Source organism: Hyperolius riggenbachi, chromosome 3 (genome assembly GCF_040937935.1).
Source record: "Hyperolius riggenbachi isolate aHypRig1 chromosome 3, aHypRig1.pri, whole genome shotgun sequence".
Taxonomy (NCBI): Eukaryota; Metazoa; Chordata; class Amphibia; order Anura; family Hyperoliidae; genus Hyperolius; species Hyperolius riggenbachi.
Window position 1 is genome coordinate 188,059,933 of NC_090648.1, and position 21,023 is coordinate 188,080,955.

General features: G+C 43.6%; 1 protein-coding gene across 1 annotated transcript in view; it reads right to left on the reverse strand.

The window, feature by feature from the left end:
• GLDN (gliomedin) overlaps nucleotides 1-21,023 on the reverse strand; it is a 35,451-nt gene that overhangs the window by 6,531 nt on the left and 7,897 nt on the right. The window contains exons 4-7 of the mRNA XM_068272517.1: nucleotides 16,423-16,539; nucleotides 14,726-14,881; nucleotides 11,116-11,253; nucleotides 20-103 (exon numbers count right to left, since the gene is read on the reverse strand). Coding sequence (XP_068128618.1) covers nucleotides 20-103; nucleotides 11,116-11,253; nucleotides 14,726-14,881; nucleotides 16,423-16,539 — 495 coding nt within the window. The remainder of the gene's footprint in view (nucleotides 1-19; nucleotides 104-11,115; nucleotides 11,254-14,725; nucleotides 14,882-16,422; nucleotides 16,540-21,023) is intronic.

Below are 21,023 nucleotides of genomic sequence, written 5' to 3' on the forward strand. Positions count from 1 at the left end.
CTAGAAGAAGGATGTTTACCTCCTTGCTTCACGTGCTGGTCGTTCCTTTTATCGTTTATTTTTTCCACCATCGTATCATCATTAGGAACTGCACAGGATTCTCCTAAAACCATTTAATGCATCGATTAGTGCATATGATGTAATTCTAAGTGTTATACATTTTTAAAGTGTTGACACATTTTGCACATCACTTGACAGTATGTTTTTGGAAGGAAACAGGAGCACCAGGAGGACACTCGCACTACCATGTGGAGAACATACTGGGTTATACACCTTGGACTTAAGGGCTCTTGCTTATGGAATGCTATGGGGGATTTTTTATAAAATCACAGGGGTCAAGTGGGATCACACACATGGCATTACATGAGCAAGAGGTTTTCAAATCACAAGCTCTTAGTAATGTACTGCTAGTGGGTTCCAGGCCCTAATTGGTGTAGCCTGCAGGACCATTGCAATTTGGACTTCAAGGGAACCTAAACTGAGAGGGATATGGATGTTTCATTTTAAACAGTACCAGTTTCTTGTCACATTGGTAGTATTGTCTCGCACTCACAACAGGATCAGACCCATAGTATTTAAGGGGAGTGCGACAGCTGAAAAGAGGGATGACGCCCTCTATGCACTATTCAACAAGGAAAAAAGCTGGCACGTTCAAAGATCTGTATGCTGCTGTGCAAAAGTTCCTGCAAAGGAACTGCTCCTCTAACACTCACTGACAGTGATCTGCTGATCCCAGACAAGACACATCGCTGTCAGCGAGTGTTAGAGGAGCCAGACTCCCACTTCCTATGCAGGAACTTTTGCACAGCAGCAGACAGATCTTTTCCTCCGAGAAAATATTGCCTTGATAAAGGAATCCTACGTGGCTCCAAAACTTTTGCCATATTTTTAACATGGAACTAATAAAGATTAACTTTAGACGCACCAGCTTTTTTCCAGTTGCTTGTCAGTCTGCTGATCTCTTTGGCTGCAGTAGTGGCTGAATTACTCACCTGAAATAGGCATGCAGCTAATCCAGTCTGACTTCAGTCATAGCACCTTATCTGCATGCTTGTTGAGGGGCTGTGGCTAAAAGTATTAGAGACACAGGATCAGCAGGAGAGTCTGGCAACTGTTATTATTTTAAAAGGAAAAACCCATATCCTTCTCAGTTTAGGTTCCCATTCAGTTCACTTAGACCTGGTAAGTAAAAAGCAGAAGTCTAACCAGCTGTGGCGTAGGTCTCAGCAGGTCTGAGCTGCTTATGATAGTGTATTACAGTAAAAGGCATCCCCAGTATTCCTTTAGATATGCATGCCACTAGAGGGCCCTCTGTGTATCAGTCCTTCTCTGTGCATGTCAAGGGATACAGGGAAACCTTTATGAATGTGCCCTGATCCTGTATCTCAAGTTTTATTTTGTTTTTTACTTTTTGATGTCCCACCTGGCAGCACATTGGTACCAATGGAGTGAGGAGTAGGACAGGGTGGCTCCTCCTATTGACTCTCTCCTTTGACTGTCCATTTTACCAAATGTCTGTTTGATGGTTACTGACAGCTCCAGGCTGGAGGTAAAATACCAAACTTATCGGGGCGTGGCCAAGATGGCAAGCTGAGTGGACGTCTCTCCTCTGAGCTCCGCTACCCAGCTCCTCTAATCCATAGCCATCGGCTTGCTAACAACGCAGAACATCGCCCAAACTGTTGCAGTGGAACTCCTGATCCACCCTGGAGGACTGGTGTAAACCTCTCACGGCACCGGCCGAGGAAAACGACGAGGCCTTACCACCCCGCTCATACTCCCCGGGCCCGGCCCGTCCTCAAAAACTCTCCCGGCGCTACTCTCCCTACGAAGAGATGGGAGGCAAGGGGAAAAAGGATAAGCCGGATAACGCTCCCACGACTTCTAACCATCCTGCTACAACCTCCAGCTCCAAGGCTGCAAACAGCAACAAGCCAGAGCATACAGACAACATGGCGGCAGACCACGAGGAGGCTGCCCTCCCCTCACCAAGCTCAGCCGAGCTCTTGGAGGCAATTAAGTCTTGCCAAACTGCCCTGACCACTAAGATGGACCATATCGAAGCCAAATTCAGTCTTCTACGTCAAGACCTAGCAGAAATCAGAGACCGTACCAAAGATCTAGAACGTCGTACATCGGATGCAGAAGACGCCATTAGGAGACACGATGCGGACGTCCCTAATATTAACAAGCGAGTCACCCAGCTCGAAGCCCGTGCAAACGACGCTGAAAATAGGAATCGGCGAAATAATCTGCGCCTGCTGGGGCTACCAGAGGGTGAGGAGAGCCAGGACATCCCAGCCTACATAGAAGACCTGCTCAAGGACCTCCTGCCACAGGCCAAGTTCTCCTCGCAGTTTGTCGTCGAAAGAGCGCATAGAATCCCGACACGCAAAAACCTCCCCGGGGCATATCCGAGGCCGCTAATTTTCCGCATGCTCAACTATAGAGACCGGGACGAAGTGCTTGCTGCAGCCAGGAAAATATCAGATCTCAAGTTAGGTAACGCACGCCTGATGATATTTCCGGATTACACAACGGAGACGCAAAAACTCAGGAAAAACTTCCAAGGAGTAAAGGCAAAGCTGAGGGAACGCCAAATCCAATATGCTATGCTGTTTCCCGCGAAACTGCGAGTCCAGGACGGGGAATCCACCATCTTTTTTGAAACCCCAGAAGAGGTCTCCACCTGGCTAAAGACCCTACCTGCACAGCAACCAGATAAGTAATTTTCTGTTTTATTTTTATTCCTCGCTTATTGTCTAGCCCAACCCGCTAAAGCAGCCACGTCTACCGTGGCAACTCCATGGAGCACTTTGATTTCCCTGTTGGGCCTAAATCCTTCACCGTTGGCGTGCCTCCTCATCTTATGGCGCACTTTACACGTGGAACCTCAGTTAACTTTAAGAGGAAGTTACCGCTGTTATGCTCAACACAGTCTCCTTGATATGTCACCTCATACCAGCTTGCTAGTCACACGACTGGGGAAGGCTCTCGTTATAATGAATCATTTGTTTATACCTGAATACGCTATGGTCACGGAATATAAATACCTGCCTTACTCGAGCATGAACTGACAAAAATGTCCGACACCTGCTACGATCCTAAGTTCAGGCATGATCACTTGCTGCAGCGTTTGAACAAGACAGTACTTTTACTTTTACCTCATGACCACTACAAACAGGTTTCTATTTTCTCTCTATGGGTTACTTCCCCAGGGCGAAAATACTGTACAAACTACAATTATTCCTTGCTGTCCATGGGACATTTGGCGCTCAGCGGCGCATCAACGGACAGAAGGGAACACTCCCTGGTACAGCCCTGCGCCATTAATCTCTCCTTTTGAATTTAAGTGTTATTGTTTTCCTTTCAGTCAGGAGATTACTTCAGTCGGGATTATAGAGTTAACAATCGGACAAACGCTTTAAGCGGGGCTAGCTTGTTAATTGTTATCTGTTATGGTTAATTAGTTTACTACGAATTCAATTCATTTCTAACCAACGACTTATGCAGTTTTAGACGCATAGAACGGAGTCTCACACATTAGCCAACACTGAGATGTTGGATACTTCAGCCTACGGGCTTTACCGACTTCATTATGTACTCTATCTGCTAAGACTAACTGTATATTAATATGAACACTGTAACCACCCGTTACCCCTCTCCTCTCCTCCTAACCCCCCCCCCTCCCCTCTCCCCCCTCCTTCCATAATACTATTAAACCCCCCCCTCCCCCCAACCACTTTTACAGATATTAATCCTATGATCTCTGACCCCGAATTGCACAGGGAGTTCGATGTCCCCTCCCTGGGGGCTCAATACACACAGTGAGCGAAGCACCGTGCTGGGACATTGCCTACAGGCTGGTTGGCCTTCTGTGAAACGACCTACACTAATATGCTCCGGCTAAGCTCGGATATTTGAGACTGAGGTCTACACTAAACATTACCATATCTGATATCCTCCAATAGATGGTGTTATAGCACCAAAGGTAGATCAGCGCTATTACAAGCAGCTCCACAGATATGACCTGGCGCGGTGCTCACGCTCGATTTAAAAATGGCTCGCTTTTTCTAACTTGCCGACTTGTTTATTATCTGTTCCTGCGGGAACGTGATGATATAACGGTAATATGGTATTTCTCTGCTATGATCCTGGAAGAGCTGAGGCCTTCTGTCACTCCCCGGGTGGCTGCCTCTACTGCACTGTTAACATCTCACTACATAAATAGCCGAGGTTCCACCACGGGACTTGACGGTAGGCCGAGTTAACCCGCTTATATATACTATGTATATGTTTCTACTTTATGTGTACTAGGTACTAGCCCGATAAAGGAAAAAACAGCCATATTCAATAAACCACCAGCCCCTCCCCATCTCATAGGGAACAATGCATATACTAAATACTCACCAGATGTCTCCCTCCCTGCTATACAGCCCTGCAGTCTCCCCTCTCCCCACCCTCCGGGTTACACAATCCTTATATGCTTATAGCAATATTGTACTGGGGATACATGCAGGGATATTGGGGGAAACCGTATGGCTGCACCTCCTACACACAGCTCCCTCGCTGACTCCGCAGATGTACCAGGAGTACCATGTCATGATACAGATAGAGCGCAAGGTATAATTATATGAGTATCCATGCCCTTTCCTGTGCGGGATCAGCTTCCTCTCTCCCAGACACCTGCACAGAAATCGGCCAGGAAGGTACAACTTGATATACTGTGTATACAATTAGATATTCCGGGTATTAAATACTACTATAACTAAATTACTCAACCTGCCTGCGAAATACGCAAAAGGTATGTCCTATCACTATATGGAATTAGGAATGACCTATGATCCCCTCCCCCCCCCCCTCCCCTCCCCCTCTCTCCCCCAACCTCTCCAACACAAGTCGTACCCCCAGAATAACAACTGGGTGTAGCTGGGTAGCGGACCTCTGCCCTGGCCACTACCGCCCCCCTCTTTTCTTTTTAGTTCGCCTTTTGTGTTAATAACCCAGTCCTCTTTTGGGACTGAAGGCTCTCTAGTATACAGGTTTCGTTTAGGGATTCAAAACACCTGGATGTTTGTTGTTTTTCTCCAGGATGTAGGGTGGGGGTTTGTTGGGATATATTGTTGTACGTTTTATGTACCCTGTTCTGTCTCTTTTCTTTTCCTACCTTCTCTCTCGCCCTCCTTGCCCTCTGCCCGGGCCCCCCTCCCGCCTCCCCCAGATGGTAATTACGGATACTACTACCTATCCTATACTCACTCATTTATCTATATCATATAAATGTCTATAATCAAACTGCTATCTTGGAATGTACGGGGCTTAGGATCCAAAATAAAAAGAACATTAGTAGCTAACTTCCTAAAACAACACTCACCCCACATATGTTTCCTGCAGGAAACGCATCTTACAGGAGGAAAAATACTAGCACTTAAAAAGCCCTGGGTAGCACACGCGTACCATGCTACATACTCCTCCTATTCCAGAGGAGTCTCAATACTCATCAGTAAAACCCTGCCTTTCCAGCTACACGAAATTAAACTAGACCCTGGTGGCAGATATATTGTCTTAAATGCCACTGTCGATCAAGTACAATTAACAATGGTGAACGTTTATTTACCACCCCCTGCAGATATCTCTATTCTTGATAAAATAATCTCCATCACAGCACAAATGCCGTCTCAAAAACTCATTATATGTGGCGACTTTAACCTCATCCATGACCCTCTTATTGACAGACTCAAGCCCTCTAGCAAAGATACACTAGCACTGAAACACTGGCTAGATGCATACAATTTATCAGATGCCTGGAGACGAAAACACCCCAATACTAAAGCTTATTCCTGTCACTCAACCTCTCATGGCACCCTCTCCAGAATAGATTTGGCCCTTGTCTCAAACGAAATGCTCCCCCTGGTTCAAGCCTCTTCCTTCCTGCCCAGAGGTATATCTGACCATGCACCCTTAGAAGTAGTGTTCCACGGGAGTAAAAAACGAGGGGACAAAGTATGGAGAGTATCCCCACATTGGATAGCTGACCCTACAATAGATGACATCATTAAGAGAAGTATAAAACAGTACTGGGAGGAAAACAAAGGATCTACTTCCCCTCAAATGGTATGGGACGCTAATAAAGCAGTACTGAGGGGACAATATGCTGGAGCTGTAAAACTCGCCAGAGAACAGGTGTATGCTTCAATACAATGGAGGGAAAAAATCGCCTCAGACCTGGAGGCAGAATTTATTAGCACCACAGACACTAATACCTATAAAAAATGGCAATCAGCACTACAAAACCTAGAACTCTACAGAATAGATGCTACCAAAAAGAGCTTACTAGACCTGAAACAAAAGGTATTTGAACATGGAGACCGCGCCGGGAAGATGCTGGCCTGGCTTTCTAAAGACCTCCGTAATATTACTATAATTCCGCAAATATGCACTGAATCTCACAGTAGTATCACTGATCCGGAAGAAATTAACAATACCTTTCTCCAGTTTTATTCTAAATTATACTCTAGCCGCCTCCAAAAATCCGTTGCAGCCCTAGAAAGCTACCTGGAAGCAATAGAGCTCCCTACACTAATAGCAGAGGACACTGAAGCACTAGAAGCCCCAGTCACCCTTGACGAAATTTTAGACGCCATTGGTAGTATGCAGACAGGTAAAACCCCAGGTCTTGACGGATTCCCCACGGAATTTTACAAACAATATCCCAACCTAATAGCCCCTAAATTAAAAACTACCCTTCAACAGTCCTTTGATAGGAACTCCCTGCCGCCCTCTATGACAGAAGCCCTAATAATAGTGATACCCAAACCAGGGAAAGATCCCAACAAATGCTCTTCCTACAGACCAATCTCCCTCCTAAACACTGACGCGAAAATACTAGCCAAAATTCTAGCCACCAGACTAAACACATTTATTCTTAAGCTGATACATCATGATCAATCGGGCTTTATGCCCGGCAAGGGCACAGATATCAATATCCGCAGACTGCTGACCAATATTGTCGCCTCTCATTCTAATACGGGCCAGAGGGTAATAGCGTCATTAGACGCTGAAAAAGCATTCGACTCAGTTGAATGGGAATACCTGTGGGCGGTGCTACGTAAATTCGGATTTGGTAACAACTTTATCAAATGGATTCAACTACTTTACAAGTCCCCTAAAGCCAAAATTAAAACGGGAAACACAATTTCACCATTTTTCTGTTTGCAGAGAGGGACCAGGCAGGGCTGCCCCTTGTCACCAGGCCTATTTGCATTGGCCATGGAGCCCATTGCAGCTAAAATCAGACAATGCAATTCGGTACGGGGACTTCAGATTGGTAATCTACACGAAAAAATATCCCTATACGCAGACGACGTACTCCTTTATTTAAATGACCCCTTCTCCTCTCTGGATTCAGCTCTTCATCTATTTGAGGAATTTGGGGACATGTCAGGTATTAAAATTAATTGGGATAAATCACTATTGTTCCAAATAGACGCTAAACCCAATTTGCCCTCTAGACTTAACTCTCCACTGTTAATAGTGAACCAATTCAAATATCTGGGAATTCAAGTCACCAGTGACCTCACCTCATATCAGAAACTTAACATAGACCCGGTCATACGACAACTTGAAACCAGATGTGCAATATGGAATAAACTCCCGCTCTCACTGATAGGTAGGATCAACCTGCTCAAAATGATCTTTCTACCCAAATTTACATACCTCTTTCGTCAATGCCCTGTCTGGCTCCCTGCCGCTCTCTTTAAGAAAATAGATAAAACCATTCTTACCTTCATCTGGGCAGGCAAACAACCTAGATTAGCACTGGACGTATTACAGCTCCCTAAATCCAGGGGGGGGTTGGCCTTACCGCACCTCCAAAAGTATTACTGGGCATCCCTTCTCGTTACCATCAGATGGTGGTTCGCGCAAGAAAACACGAACCCAGCGGTGAATGTAGAGGCGGCAATATTGGGCTCCTACGAACAGCTCACAAACTTACCATACAGAGGCCCTAGAGCCAACCCCCAAACTACGCTCCCTATGACTACTTCGTGGAAGGCTTGGAAAACAGCCAGGGCCTATTTTACAGTTCCAGGTATTATTTCCCCCTTCACACCTTTATGGGGCAACCCCTCTCTTCAGCACTTCACCACAATCCCCGACCCAATCCTATGGGCAGGATACGGAATAAAAAACATCTCCCACATACAACATGAAAAATCTATCCATACCTTCAATACACTCAAGACCCAATGCGACCTCCCAAACAAACACCTGTTCAGATATTTACAACTCCATCATGCCTACAGATCTCAATTTGGCTCCCAGCCACCTGATTTACAAACTGACAAGCTAGAAACACTTCTACTGACTAAAAATCTCCCTAAAACCCTTTCCTCCATCTACTCAATACTGTTAAATACTAATAATTATAGACTAGAAAAATGTTACCGTAAATGGAAGACAGATATCCCCTCCCTTAGTGAAAAGGAATGGGATATAAGTCTGGAAGAATTTCCCGCAACAGTGATATCTGCGAATGATCATCTAATCCAAATAAAATTCCTTCATAGGATATACCTTACCCCCTCACGACTCAATAGAATGAACTCCACCCACTCGGATAAATGCTGGAGATGTGTAATTCACAAAGGAGACTTTATACATATATTTTGGTCCTGCCCAAAAATCATCCCTTTTTGGGAGAACATACTCTCAATAATTAATACTTTGCTGGAGACAGCCCTCCCTTTGGATATAGGCCTACTACTCCTGGGCAAATTGGAAGCGGTTAATGTCTCGAAACGCAAGCAACTATTACTCAAAATGCTGTGCTTTCAAGCAAGAAAAGAGATTTTAAAATTCTGGAAAAAGGCCTCTGTCCCAACTGTGGGTACCTGGGCCAAATCAATCAACTCTGCCCTACCACTGTATAGAACTACTTACCTAAACAGGAAAAACCCCAAAAAATTTAATAAGATTTGGGGTATCTGGGAAAGCAGGATCTTAGATCCCACGAGTGACAAATTTATTCCTATTACAGACTAAAAGGATACTGAAATATCAGCGGTGGGGCGGGTGGTGGGCTGGGGGCGGTCGGGCAAGCTTTTCTTCTTTTCCTTTTTCTTTCTTCTCTCTTTCTTCATGGACCAAACGCATGTGGAAAATCCTCAATCAAGATCACTTCTTTACTTCCCTTCTCAGTGCGATTTGATCCCTCCATCAATGGATAATCATACTCACACTGATTTACCAAGAACGTATTAACATGATCCCTGTTGCCTGATTACACTGCTGTACTGTCACATAATGCACATATGTAAAAGCTATGTAACTATATCTCCTATTGTGGGGGAGATTGTACTTGCACTGTCTGCTTCCTTCCTTTTGTTATGTAAATGTTGGAAAACAATAAAAAATTAACTGTTAAAAAAATACCAAACTTATCACTTGTTTTACCAAATGTTCTAATGTTTGTAGCTTGACATTATGGGCTTAATTTACTATGCATTACTTATTCAGTAATGCAGAAAACAGCTGATTTTTACCAAACATCTCGTCAGACATCAATTCACTAAGGCTGTTACCGCATGGATAAGTAAAATTACCGACCAGTGAAGTAAATTACCGACTTGTGTGGTAAATACCTCAATATATGTCAATGTACAAAAATTTGTCCAAAAAAAGTCTACAATACCAAATCACATATTTTACAGACCTATTATTTTTTACCTCACTAATTATGCCAGTTGTATTTTGTGAATTGATGTGTTTTTCTTGAATTATGATTTTCTCTGCATGTTCTGTTTCTTGATGCATTCTGTGTGTCCTATCCTGTAATTGAATTCTGTACATGCCAAGCTGGATTGCAGGTACGACCCAGTCATGCTTGGCGAAATAAAGATTCTGATTGTGATGTTAGGGGGTTATTCATTAGTATATCACACTCTTAAGTATTTTATAGATTTAGGCTTTCACGTACACTGTACGTATGGTTATATGATGATTTTCACATCAACATGCTGCATACAAATTAGCAATATTCATTTATATAAAACATCTTCATTCAATTTAGTCCTGCTTCATGGAATATTTCTTAGGTACACAATGTTTAAGGTCTTTTAAAAATATACACAATATGCCAATCACGCTATATAATAATGAAAATAAAGATGACTTTCAAGACGTTATCAGTTCTGCTGAAAGTCAAGGACTACGACAGCAACTCCTCCCAAGTCATCAGTGCATATTTGGGTTTCAGGAATTGAATCAAAAGTTTTCAAAATAAACTCAAGTAACACAGTAGTAATGTTAATTTGTGGGACTGTTGCGTTATGCTCTAGCAAAAATGTACATCATCATTGTCATTATATAATAGTAATTTTAGTATATTGCAATTTAAACAAATTACATTTTGTATGTCTTAGAACAGGGGTAGGGAACCTTGGCTCTCCAGCTGTTAAGGAACTACAAGTCCCACAATGCATTGCAGGAGTCTGACAGCCAAAGTCATGATTAATAAAGGCAAATGCATGCTGGGATTTGTAGTTTTATCACAGCTGGAGAGCCAAGGTTCCCTACCCCTGTCTTAGAATATAGCAACCAGGACCGGAGGAGGGGGGAGGCCACATGTGCATGCATGGTCACTTTCCAACATCATTGTGCTGGCAGGAAGTGGCTTGGATCGCATAGCAGTGATGCTTTTTTTGCGATGATTTGCAATGTAAGTCAATAGAAACACATCAAAAATCACATTTGTTACGCAAAAATTGCATCCGATTTTGAAGTTAGATTCATTGGTCGCATACAAAATGCGCACAAACACTCAAAATTGCAAAAGGGTAAAATCAATAGAACAAAACTAAAAAAAATTGCAAAACGCAGAAATTGACATCTGGAAAAACATTACACACTGCATGTGGAATTTGCATGAATAAGTATGAATGCTCCTAAACACTAAGAAATAAGTTTAGTAAGGTGCAACAGCAGCTGCAAAAAGTCCCAGATTTATCGCATTCATTACACATTTCACACTCTATAACAAATACAAAAAGTTTTCTATGTTGGTCATTGCTTATAATGCAGCATCACTCCCTGGTGTAAATCTGACACTCTTACCTGTGCATTTACTACTGAACGTCTCAGTGATTTCAGTGATTTTTTGCGCTTTGGCTTTCTTTCTTCCTGGTGGACCCATGGGACCTGGCGGGCCAGGAGGACCAGGTGGGCCAGGAGGCCCCATTTCCCCTTTCATACCTGTAGTATTGAACAGAGTCAAAATGATGTAGTTTCAGTCAAAAAAGAGATGGTTAGTTCAGTTTATTCTTGGAAATACTGTATATCCCTCCCCAAATGATCATATACATTCTTGTCTGCTTTGGTGACTCCGCCACATTTCTCAGAATGCAGCTGATTGCATTATACAAAATTATGAAGGAATGGATATTATGAATGTGTGTTTCCTAAAACTGAGCAGAATGCAAGTATAAGAAAAAATCAACATGTTAGACACGTGAAAGCTGCTGCCCATGAAGCGTATCATAAGTGGTATCGCATGATGAAATAAATATGATCATATAGCACCAATTCTACTAGAAGTTGTGTGTGTCATTGAGCCGGAATAAATTTGCAGACCAGGGGGTTAGTTTACTAAAATAGGAGAGCAGTGGCATACAGGGATACCATTGAAAAGGCCACAAAGGGTTGGGCCTTGGGCGGCAGCTTGACATGGAAGAGGGTTTGCTGCATATGGAAGATAATGGAATATAATGGTTAAAAATAAGCAACAACCAGGTGCTGCTGCCCAAGGTATCTGTAACTGAAGGGGGGCTGCTAAAGGAATAGGATAGGGATGTTGCACATAGAAGAGGAGCTGCAAGAAAGTTGGCCTAGGGCCAGAAAAAGTGTACATCCAGCCTTGCTGGTAAACATAACTGATCCAAAAAACTTGGAATCAATTTTTGTATTTAATGTTCTGCTATTAGGAGGCAAAAGTTTGCAACTCTTGACTGAGGGCATATATGCTTGATTTTTTTTGTAGAGGCAGTCCCTACCAGCCTTCTCAGCCAAGAGCCATCTAGTGAGTGTAGAAGGCAAACTAATCAGATTAGCTGGGGAGAAGTACAAATTGTTTGACAGGAGTAATTTCATACTGTATTTTATCCGTGAGTCTGTGTCTGCTTGCAGCACAACTTTTTTAGGTCCTAAATAAGAAGTGAGTGGTTTTTTTTTTACATGGCTTAGAATGTATTTGAGGGCTAGTTCACAGTGCTCAGCTGCATTGCAGAATAATTCTGCATGTCAACTCATTAACCATATAATTCTATGGGCCTGTTCACAGTACTGCATTGTAACAGGTTGTGTTATTCTAACTCGCTGCATGCAGGATTTGTATTAAAGTCTATATCCAGTCTCCATTACAAATAACACTCATTATAATGTGTGTGTTATGAAACTGACCACTGTGAACCTAGCTTCAAAGACTGCCTTGTGGAATAATATGTTTGAATAAAATGTTATTAATAATATGTTAATAAAATGAATATTTGAATAATATGTTTTCAATACTGAAGTGGAAAAAAAGCTTCTTACCTGTGGAGAGGTTCTGGGTTTTATAGAGCCTTCCCGTTATTCTCACGGCCCCCTCGTTCCAGCGCTGTCACCCACATTTGAATCAGCAGTCACGGGAGGCTTTGAAAGGCTTCAGCTGGTCGAGTGCTCCCGAAGATGGGCGGCTCCTTATTGCGCAGGCACGAGTGCGCGCTTGTGAGTGCTCGCACATGCTCAGTACAGAACCGCGCATCTTTGGGAACACTTGAGCACCCGAAGCCACCCATGGCAGCACAAACCAGTATTTGACCCATCAGTTGAATACTGCTAACGGGGGTGACAGCGCTTGAATGAGGGAACCGTGAGAGGACTGGGAAAGCTTTCCTGGACCCAGAGCCTTCCCTCTCCATAGACAAGTATCTGGTTTTGTTTTGTGTTTTTTTGTCACTTCAGTATTGCTTTAGGAATGGTTTTCAACACGTTTATTTAAGCTGTACAATACAGAAGTCAACCGTCGGTTCAGGATAACACATCATATGGAAAGGGGTAGCTTATAATAGTACGGGGAACATGCCTGGAAACTGCAGAGGTGGTGTAGACTGTAGTGTACACAACTAACCAAGTTTTAAAAATTATTGCTCTGAATTCTCCTGTAAGGACTGGTTTACAAGAGCCAACCTGCGGACATCCTTTCAGGCATTTGGTCAATGCAATCAATTTCCCAACCACTCATTAATTGGTCAGAAATGGCAAAACATCATACAAACAGGTGTAATGGCTCTGTCAACCACTCCTTTATTCTAAGTACATTCCTGGAACTTCCTGCTCTATTGAATGAGAATGACCACTTGTGTGTGCGTGCGCATGCACGCACATACATACTCACACGCAGGACCGATCAGTATTTACCGGCATATCCAATTTGTTTCCGATAGACAAAAATGGTCATTTATCAGTTCTTCTGAAAAAGTATTCATATCTTAATAAGAAAAGTTTTATCATTTTGATCAGGTTGTCCATCAATGTAATGTGAATATTAGCTGAGGTATACAAAGCCTTGGGTGATGTCTGAATTTTCTCTCAGCATCCTGACATGGCTAGGAGACGCAGTGCACTGCATAACTGAGCATTCTGTTACACTGCATGATATTGGGAAGTATGGCTCTTCTCATGTATATCTTATTGACTAGCTTTATATTAAAGTGGATTGGCTCTTCTGTGGAGGCTTAAAGAGGAACTCCAGTGAAAATAATGTAATAAAAAAAAGTGCTTCATTTTTACAATAATTATGTGTAAATGATTTAGTCAGTGTTTGCCCATTGTAAAATCTTTGAAATCCCTGATTTACATTCTGGCATTTATTACATGGTGACATTTTTACTGTTGGTAGGTGATGTAGCTGCTGCATGCTTTTTTGGCAGTTGGAAACTGCTGTAAACAGCTATTTCCCACAATGCAACAGGGTTCACAGACAGGAAACTACCAGGAGTACCACGGTCCTCAGAGTTTCTTGATGGGAGGGGTTTCACCACTTTATCAGCCATACAGCGCCCCCTGATGGTCTGTTTGTGAAAAGGAATAGATTTACCATGTAAAAGGGGGTATCAGCTAGTGATTGGGATAAAGTTCAATTCTTGGTCGGAGTTTCTCTTTAAGTCTGCCATCAGGTCCGACTTTAGTGATACAATATACTCTGTACAGCCCTGCTAAATAATAATAATAATACAATAATATTTATCATGCAATTAGTCTGACTAAATGTGTTGTACTTCATTACAAGTCCATGTAACAAAACTGTATTTTATATTATAATGTGTGCTGTGTGCCATCTAGTTTGTTTTTTTGACAGAGAGGTAACTACAAGCCATGGGCCCCCCAACTAAGATGGAGCCTCCCATCATGCATACTGTTTATTTCTCCCACCATGTGGTGACTCAGTCAGCCTACAGACTCATGCCAGGAGTTGCTTATCAAATGTGGCAATTATGATCCCCCCACCATCACCCCCCGAACAAGGAAGGCCTTGATGATTGGTTGGACACCTACATTGGAGGTAGGGTTTGTAGTAGGGGTCCCCGTAGCCCTGGCCCCTACTGCTGTCACACAGGCTTCCCTATAGTTACACCTCTGGTTGTTGAATACTTAGAGCTAACAAAAGGTTTTCTGCCACCATACATACCTTCAATGAGGACATCATTAGATGTGTCACCTTTGTCTCCTTTCTCCCCCTTTTCACTCTGTTTTCCTGGCATAGCATCTTTCCCTGGTAGGCCTGTTTCACCAGTATCTCCCTTCTCCCCTTTTGGACCAGGTTCACCATTCATTCCTGCTGGCCCTGGAAATAACAGAGAAGGAGAAAACATATATAGGCTTGCATTATTTTTTATGTTAAAAATGCGTTAATGATGAGATTTTCTAAGCTACATGTTGTGTTTATTTTTTTTTGTAGATATTGCTAATGCAGTGTTCTCCCCAGAATTTTTTTCCAGCCGGGTGGCATGAAATAGCAGCCGGGTGGTATGAAAAAAAAAGTAGCTGGGTGGGGCAAGATGAGAGAATGCAGGGCTGGTGTTTCTGTGCACAACTCTGCTTATAGCATAGGAGGAGGTGAGTCAATGACAGCCGGGTGCTCATCAAAACTAGCCGGGTGGAGCACCCGAATAAAAGAGCCTGGGGAGAACACTAATAATGGACTTCTGAAAAATGTCTGAAATTATCATCATTTCGATATCTACAATTTTGCATTTAATGACAATTTAGCAAATGTTGAGCATTTTCATTAAATATGTTTTACTCACAGAGGACAGAGGGAATGGTTTACATCACCACGTGTTTCTGCAGGTCCTGCTGTTTTCAGCACTGAGCACAGGAGCACCGGCCTTCTGGACTCTGGATGCCCTTAAGGTCGGATCAGCTCATTTTGGCGCAGCTCTGCACCGATCATTTGGGTGCCACCATAGGCCATAATGAGAATTAATGCTATAGCCGCGCTCAGTCAGTAATTTGTCATTGAGCTCAAATTAGAAAAAAACAAGGTCATTTGGCCTCTGGCAATAGCTGATGCCCGAATTATGTCCCCCCACCCCCAAGTTTTTACAACTCAGCGGGGAAATAGTATTTAATGCGTACCCTGTGTTTCAGCGGGAGCACCTTCTTTTGGCTTCACCCAGTACCCAAATTTTGCAGTGCCCATTTTAAATGTATGCCTCAGGGTGCCTATTTATACATTGGAGGTAGTCCTTTCAGGTTTAGCAGCTAGTTTGATTGCCTAGCATTGAGGTACTTGTTGGTAGTTTTTGTTTAGTCACTATTCAGTCATGTCCAGCTTTGTTGTTAGCAATGCTTTCTAAAGCCCACTAAACTTCACTTTCTAGAATGTCTGGCTCTAGCTCAAAAATCATATCATCAGGGTTATCAGTGAATTTGTGGCCCTGGGGATTGGCAGGCAAGCAAGCTACAAACTGATTATAATATTTTTCTGACCAACCTTTTTTTAAATATACTTCATAATACAAAAAATAATAAAATCTCTATGAATTCCCTTTAAAAAAGTACAGAGAGCTTTCTTGAAGGCACTGAAACCTGATAACTGCTTACAGATCCCTGTAACTGGATTTGGTTGGATGGGGTGCTTTTATACATTGCTGAATTATCTGGAAATAACCCTTTAGCAAAGTTAGTTTACTAAAGAGATGTCAAAGTAAAAATGGGGAAATGTCACATGAAAAGAGTTTCATTTTGTGAGGATTTTGGGATATCAGTTCGATAGTTTGTACCTTTTAATAGGCTACTAGCTAGATAGGATGTGTTTACTGAATACTGATTTCTTTATAATTAGTAGAAAGTATAAGCTGTTCAATGTATTATTCTTATTACCCATTTTTCCCCTTTTCCCAGGTCCACCTGGTTCGCCTTTACTCCCTGGCAATCCTGGAAAACCGTCTGTGCCATTGTATCCGGGCATGCCATCCATCCCATCCATACCAGGTAGCCCTAGGTTGGAAACATAAAAAATCATTACTTTGTTAAAGTACAAAGGGGGGGGGGGGGGTAAGAGGTGCCCAGAGGTGTATAAAACTAAGTTAAAAATAACTAAAATGAAAAAGAGCAGGTGGCTTACCTCAAAAAATGACAACTTCATATAACAATGACATTTATTATGCACTGACAACGCATTTCATGGGTGTGAGTCCACTTCCTCAGGCCAACCATAATGGCAAAACAATCTGTGTGAACAGAGTATTTTGGAACTAAAATTGAAAAGGAGGGGGACTGAGTGCAGGCACATGTCTTAAGGCCCATACAGAGGGCATACATTTGTCTGCAGTTGTGAGGCAGCGGCAGACAAGAGACAACTGCATATTTATGGCAGCGACAATTCAAGTTCGCGACAGTTCTACACGCGAGACAACCGAAAGAGTGAAGACGCGACGGAAGTTGTCTGTCACAGACAACGTATAGTAGAAGTACTATAGTAGCGACTCTGCTGTCTGTAGAAAACTTTCGTACACACGACAGTACACCAACAGACTAAGCGACGGTTCATGAGACAGAGTCACAAGAAATTAACCATTTGAATCGCTCAAACATGGCTGAGACTGCTGACAGTCTTTGTCCCTTGCCGTGTCCACACAAACAAACCGTTGCACGAACTGTCGCTCAACACGTGTCTGTACAAACATTTTGTACGCTGTGTGTATGGGCTTTTAGAGAGCTTCAGCTAGCAATTATTACGTTTGCCCATTAGCCAGAGATAAGCAATCTTGAATTGCTCTCTCTGCTTTGAAAGTATAGGTTTTTTTACACATAGAATGTGTGGGATTGCTTTCAAATGTTATTTTATGTACAGTGGGATGCGAAAGTTTGGGCAACCTTGTTTATATGTCATGATTATCCTGTATAAATCATTGGTTGTTACAATAAAAAATGTTAGTTAAATATATCATATAGGACAGTGGTTCCCAACCTTTTCCGGCCCGGGGAACACTGTCTGACCAAATTTTTTTCCGGGGAACGGCGCGCGGGGGGGGGGAGGGGGGGTGCGGCCCCCGTTTGTTTGCGTGACCTAGTGGACAGTGCCGTGCGCAGCAGGCTATGGGGGGGGGGGGGCCTGGGGTGCGGCTGCATAGCTAGCATAGTTGCCCCAGTGTAGGGAGTTTAGTTGCCTCAGTGTAGCTAGTATAGTGCCCCAGTATAGTGCCCCAGTATAGCCAGTATAGTGCCCCAGTATAGCCAGAATAGTGCCCCAGTATAGCTAGTATAGTGCCCCAGTATAACCAGTATAGTGCTCCAGTATAGCCCCCCAGTATAGCTAGTATAGTGCCCCAGTATAGTGCCCCAGTATAGCCAGAATAGTGCCCCAGTATAGTGCCCCAGTATAGCTAGTATAGTGCCCCAGAATAGTGCCCCAGTATAGCCAGTATAGTGCCCCAGTATAGCCAGAATAGTGCCCCAGTATAGTGCCCCAGTATAGCCAGTATAGTGCCCCAGTATAGTGCCCCAGTATAGTCAGTATAGCCAGTATAGTGCCCCAGTATAGCCCCCCAGTATAGCTAGTATAGTGCCCCAGTATAGCCAGAATAGTGCCCCAGTATAGCTAGTATAGTGCCCCAGTATAGTGCCCCAGTATAGCCAGTATAGTGCCCCAGGATAGTCAGTATAGTGCCCCAGAATAGTGCCCCAGTATAGCCAGAATAGTGCCCCAGAATAGTGCCCCAGTATAGCTAGTATAGTGCCCCAGTATAGCCAGAATAGTGCCCCAGTATAGTGCCCCAGTATAGCTAGTATAGTGCCCCAGTATAGCCAGTATAGTGCCCCAGGATAGTCAGTATAGTGCCCCAGAAAAGTGCCCCAGTATAGTGCCCCAGTATAGCCAGTATAGTGCCCCAGGATAGTCAGTATAGTGCCCCAGTATAGTGCCCCAGTATAGTGCCCCAGTATAGCCAGTATAGTGCCCCAGGATAGTTCCCTACGCCCGTCCCCGCCGCTGTTATTACCTTAGCTGCCGCCCCTCCCCTCTCCGGCGCGTGTATATTTCAAGCAGCGTATCTCCGGCTGCTCTGTGTGATGCGGAAGGAGGCAGGGCAGCGGCTTCCTGTAACGGCGATATGTATCGCCGTTACTATGGAAACCGAGCCCTGCCTCCTGCGCATCACACAGAGCAGCCGGAGATATGCTGCTAGAATAAATACATGCGCTGGAGAGGGGAGAGCGGCCACTGCTAAGGTAATAGCAGCGGCGGCCGCGGGGACGTGCGGGAGGGGGGATAAGAGGACGGCACACCAGGCAACGTTCCGCGGCACACTAGCTGGTTGAAAAACGCTGATATAGGAGACACGCACAGTGATATTTGAGAAGTGAAATTAAGTTAATTGGATTTACAAAAAGTGCAATAATTGTTTGAACAAAATTAGGCAGGTGCATAAATTTGAGCACCACAAAAGGAAATGAAATCAATATTTAATAGAGCCTCTTTTTGCAGAAATTACAGCCTCTAGACGTTTCATGTAGGTTCCAATGAGAGACTGAATTCTGGTTGAAGGTATTTTGGGCCATTCCTCTTTACAAAACATCTCTAGTTCATTCGGGTCTGATGGCTTCTAAGCATAGACAGCTCTCTTTCTTTAACTCACACTATAGATTTTCAATTATATTCAGGTCTGGGGACTGAGATGGCCATTCCAGAACATTGTACTTGTTCCTCTGCATGAATACCTTAGTGGATTCTGAGCAGTGTTTAGGGTCATTGTCTTGTTGAAAGATCCAGCCCCGGTGCAGCTTCAGCTTTGTCACTAATTCCTGGACATTGGTCTCCAGAATCTGCTAATAAGGAGTGGAATCCATGCGTCCCTCAACTTTGACAAGATTCCCAATCCCTGCACTGGCCACACAGCCCCACAGCATGATGGAACCACCACCATATTTTACTGTAAGTAGCAGGTGTTTTTCTTGAAATGCTGTGTTGTTTTTTCCTCCATACATAACGCCCCTTGTTATGCTCAAGCACCTTATTTCAAAATTAAGCTGGCTTGTCCAAATGTGCTTTAGCATACCTCAAACGGCTGTGTTTGTGCTGTGGGCAGAGAAAAGGCTTCCTCTGCATCACTCTCGCATACAGCATCTCCTTGTGTAAAGTGCACCGAATAGTTGAACGATGCACAGTGACTCCATCTGCAGCAAAATGATGTTGTAGGTCTTTGGTGCTGGTCTGTGGGTTGACACTGACTGTTCTCACCTTTCGTCGCTTCTGTTTATCCAAGATTTTTCTTTCTCTGCCACGTCAAGCCTTAACTTGAACTGAGCCTGTGGTCTTCCATTTCCTGAACATATTCCTAACTGTGGAAACAGACAGCTGAAATCTCTGAGGCAGCTTTCTGTATCCTTCCCCTAAACCATGTTGGTGAACAATCTTTGTCTTCACGTCATTTGAGAGTTGTTTTGAGGCCCCCATGTTGCTACTCTTCAGAGAAAATTAAGAGGAGGGAAACTTACAATTGACCCCCTCAAATGCTCTTTCTCATAATTGGATTCACCTTTGTATGCAGGTCAGGGGTCCCTGAGCATACCAAGCCAATTTGAGTTCCAATAATTCTAAAGGTTTTGAAATCAATAAAATGACAACAGTGCCCAAATTTATGCACCTACCTTATTTTATTTAAAGAGAGTCTGAAGCGAGAATAAAGCTCGCTTCAGCTCTTATATTCAGCAGGTGCATGTGTGCCCCTGCTAAAACGCCGCTATCCCGCGGCTGAACGGGGGTCCCTTACCTCCCAAATCCCCTCCGTTCTTTGCGGGGATCTCTTCCTGGTGAGGCAGGGCTAATGGCCGCAGCCCTGCCTTACACGCGTCTGTCAGCGTGTATCTCCGCCTCTCGCTTGCCCCTCTCAGTCTTCCTTCGCTGAGAGGGGCGGGGGAGATGCGGCGATGCGCCGCTGATAGACGCGCTGAGAGGCAGGGCTGTGTCCATTAGCCTTGCCTCCAGCAGCAGCAAAATCTACGACCAAGTTGGTCGTAGTTTTTGCAAGGGGGGATTTGGGGGGCAAGGGACCCCCGTTCAACACACATGCCCCTGCTGAATATAAGCTCTGAAGCGAATTTTATTCTTGCTTCAGAGTCTCTTTAAACAATTATTGTGCACTTTCTGTAAATCCAATAAACTTCATTTCACTTCTCAAATATCACTGTGTGTGTCTCCTGTATGATATATTTAACTGACATTTTTTTATCGTAACAACCAACTATTTATACAGGAAAATCATGATGATTAACAAGGTTGCCCACTGTAACCCACTAGCAGCGCTTTAAGCCTTTTGTAAGTGCTTGTGATTTGAACAGCTCTTGCTAATGTAATGCTATGTGTGTGATCTCACTTGAGGGATGTGATTTTTTAAAAATACCTCATAGCATAACATTAGCAAGAGCTTTTCAATTCACAGGTGCTTATAAAAGAGATGCTAGTGCGTCCCTAGCCTAAGAGT